General features: G+C 44.0%; 1 protein-coding gene across 1 annotated transcript; it reads left to right on the top strand.

Annotated features, from left to right (window-relative positions):
- The first annotated feature begins 257 nt into the window (after positions 1 to 257).
- On the top strand, positions 258 to 3,672 carry LOC135619276 (transcription factor MYB3-like). Its single transcript, XM_065121143.1, has 3 exons — positions 258 to 733; positions 1,876 to 2,005; positions 2,975 to 3,672. Exons 1-3 carry the CDS (start codon positions 580 to 582, stop codon positions 3,474 to 3,476), a joined length of 786 nt encoding a protein of 261 aa, XP_064977215.1. The 5' UTR covers positions 258 to 579; the 3' UTR covers positions 3,477 to 3,672.
- Positions 3,673 to 3,932: the final 260 nt, after the last annotated feature.

Genomic DNA, 3,932 nt, shown 5'->3' with positions numbered 1-3,932 from the left:
AAGCGAGGAACATGCAACTGTTTTGAGAAGAAGACAAATAACTAATGACATGAGTAGCAGTCGGATGGAGGAGTTCACGAGTGCCGTGTAGAACATACTGATATCACTCACGCTGTGAAACATGGAACGAGACTGCCAGTTCACCCGTGGGTAGCCAAACAGAGGCCTCCGGAGGAGTCGTAGGCCATTTGCCATCGCCAACGTACTGTTGTTGCTTTTAACTTTTTCACATCCTAAGTCCTCTGTCAAAACGCACGCGTCGGGGAAGAAGGTTGGAATATTCTCGCGTCCGTCTTCGCCGTTCTATTCATGGCTACTTTTGTGTACTGTGCTTCACGGTACATGTGGATCAGCTGCCACTAGTGTGAGAAGTAGCACAGGCACTAGTGATGGTTGTATGGTGACATCGTTTGTTGGAATCTTATATACATGAGAGGCAACAGTATATAAGATTAGGAGAACAAAAAGGCAAAGGAAGATGGTGAAGAAGTTGGCAGAAAGAGGGAAGAAGAAGGGAGTGGTGGAGAGCGTGGGTCTTCGTAGCCATAATTAATTAGGAGAACAAAAAGGCAAAGGAAGATGGTGAAGAAGATGGCAGAAAGAGGGAAGAAGAAGGGAGTGACGGAGAGCGTGGTGAACAGAGGAGCTTGGACGGCTGAGGAGGACCAGAAGCTGGTGGAATACGTCAGAGCCCACGGTGACAAGAACTGGAGAACCCTCCCCGCAAAAGCTGGTCATCTCTCTCTCTCTCTCTCTCTCTCTCTCTCTCTGACACGCGCGCACGCGCTGGCTTCTCCTGCCAGTTGATTGCTGAAGACAAATGAAAAAGCAGTCTAGCTGCTCCACTCATTTAATTCTACCCAATTCTGCTGGCTCAGCTGTTAACCTTTACGGAGATGGGAAATTTTCAAGGGTAGACAGACGTATGCTTTTTCTTTTCGGCAAAATAATCCATTTGCTCGATACCAGGTCTTTTTCTCCTAAGCTTCGGACTTGGATCGGAGCAGGTACTTGCCGAAAGAAAGCAAGCAACTTTGTTATCCCTCGCATGGAATCTGCCAAGGCCATAGTACCCTTGTCCGAGGTCATTCCCAATTCCTAGATTCTCTCTGCTTGAGGCTCAATTGCTAGGCTCAATTCCATAGTACTCTTCTTCTTCTTCTTCTTCTTCCGTTTATTTTTGTTTACTAGGATCTGAAATCATGAAACTATCAAATCTGTTGGCACACTTCCGTGGGAACCCCCTTCTTCAGTGCTTTTACTACCTTAAATGCTTCTTCTTTCTCATTTCTTGATTATCGATTATCGTTTCTTCAAAATGCACAAACCCAGATGAGTTAGCGACAGGGATTAAGAAGAGAAAATTAAGATATATATATATATATATATATATATAAACCAACTTGCTGCCTAACCGATAGCTCCCATCTTTCACTTCCGTGTCGGTAAACTATATCTACTGTTCCCAAAAGTTGTCGCATCGTGTTACCGTATTGGATCTACCTAACTAATCAGTGCGTTTCTGTGAAAGTACGACGGCGACCGGAAAGGAAGCTCAACACTTTGGCTCTTAAACGCAGCGATTAATGGGAATCCTGTGGTTCATAAAATCACACACGTGCATCGCACAGTTTTTTTTTTATTTTTACTCTTCAACTGTATCGCTGTTCTTAATTACGTCGTGACCCAACCCTTGAGAAGGCTAAGAAGGCAACGAAATCTAAAAATATGAAGTAACGTATAAAATTAACCGCATAAAAGTATTAGTAATGTTGTTTTATGTTGACCTTCCTTATTGGTACGCATATCATTATTGCAGTGCTCAAAGAATTACATTTAAAAAAAAAAATATTTTATTTGTTTTTTTATTATCAGGGATAAATAGATGCGGTAAGAGTTGTAGGTTGAGATGGTTAAACTACTTGAGACCAGGGATCAAAAGAGGAAACATATCCAAAGAGGAAGACGACCTCATAATTCGACTTCATAACCTTTTGGGAAACAGGTGCGTGTCTCTTTCACTTGACTAGTTGTGGCTTACCATTTTTCTAAAGCAGTGGAGCATCGATTTACTCGTATGAATTCACATCGACACAAATACCATATATATTATATACTGCGTAGGCATATGTTGCACACGCTGATTTTGCTGACAGCAGGTAGGTAGGTATGTTGCATGAGATCTATGGTTGGCATAACCAAACCGGGCTTTCTATTATTGCATACATACACGCCCCTCCCCTTCTCTTTTGCAAAGTACTTCAAATGGCTTGGAATTCGTGTCCTGATATGTTGGAAAAAGGCGCCCTAAAAGCATTTTGCTTGGCGAAAACAGCAAACTTCTAGGACTCCTTGAATCTCGAACGGGACAGACGGGTACCTCGTCTTCCAGCTTTCAAGTCAATACCGTAAATGGGGACGGGTAAAGAGAAAAGTAATCGTCCCGAATCTTGTGTGTCATCGTCTGCCGGAGGCCATTGGAATTTGGACCCGGTAAAGGACGGGAGGCCTATGATTGCCCCCGTCACGAGCGGAATCGCATTTGCGATGGCGTGGCGCCAGGAACAGTCATTGGAATTTGGACCCGGTAAAGAACAGCAGGCCTGTGATTGCCCGCCCCGTCAGCGACGCGCTGTTCGATCGTTCGAATCGATTTCGTATTATCTCATCCAACAACCCGCATATATAATCATTTGTCTTCGACACCATATTCAGGTTTGTGTAACCATTTCAGTATGCACCAAGCTCAATTGACGTAACTTAACTCTTCGATTCGATAGTATCATGTACATGAGACATTCTTTCTCTTTCTTTTTGACAATGGTGTGAACCGACCAGCTGGAACACGACGATGATGTATAGACCACCTGACCCCATCGAATGGACCTCCTCCGCCGCACACTCTATCGTATTTCTTTTCTTTGCTAGGTATCCGATCCCTTCATATCATTGTTATCCTTTTTTTCTGGTGCAGATGGTCGCTCATTGCCGGAAGGTTACCAGGACGAACGGACAACGAGATAAAGAATCACTGGAATACTCACTTGTGCAAAAGGTCACTGACCATCGATGACCTCAATCTCGAGCTGAATCAAAACGTCGACAGCGCTCCTCCGTTCGCATCAAACCATCATGACTTCACCACGGGATCGGACGCGATGGAGGAGTTGCATCTTGCCATCATGACTTCACCACCGGATGGCACTACTCATGATCATGAGCCCCTACGATTACTGTCGCCCGAGTTGCATCTTTTGGACTTGGACTCGGTGCCCACACTGAACGGTGGTGGTGGAAACACCAGCAATGAATTTGGAGCGGAAGCTTATGAGACTGGAGGTGGAGATGGAAATGGTTCTCTAGATGGAGTCATGGGTGGCATTTCTGGAACCAAATCAGATGCACAGGCGGTGTTCGATGAGCTGGACAGGTGGCTCATAGGCTGTGAGGACCTTGCATTATATTTTCTCAATTGAACCGTATCATGCCTGCCCTTTTTTTTGTTTTTTTTTTAATTTTCTCATCGTTAAGCAGCTCCTTGTGGCTTTTCCTGTTTGTTCACCGTCTACTTATAGACCTAAAACTCGTTGTGCTGTTCGTTCCTTTCGCACCAGACTGAATGTATCCTGTTAAAGTAAACTGTGATCACCCCCATCCATCGGTTGCTGCTCACTTCCACCTTCGTTCACAGAGAGATGCTTCCAGTCGACTAGGGAAACCTGAAATCGTACTTATCGAATCCGTATATGTTGTGGATGCATGGACCGCTCATCGTTGTAGTCTTCGGACGAAGGTATTTTTTGTTGAACTTGATAGGAAAAGGGGACGAAGTTATCAAACAGAAGAAGAGTAGGACAAGCTTCAATCTTCTATATTTCTCTTAAGAAAAAAAATACTTTATAATTTCAGAAACTCTCTTTTTTCATTACATT

Source organism: Musa acuminata, chromosome BXJ2-8 (genome assembly GCF_036884655.1).
Source record: "Musa acuminata AAA Group cultivar baxijiao chromosome BXJ2-8, Cavendish_Baxijiao_AAA, whole genome shotgun sequence".
Lineage (NCBI taxonomy): Eukaryota > Viridiplantae > Streptophyta > Magnoliopsida > Zingiberales > Musaceae > Musa > Musa acuminata.
This window is presented reverse-complemented; position numbering and strand designations above follow the sequence as displayed.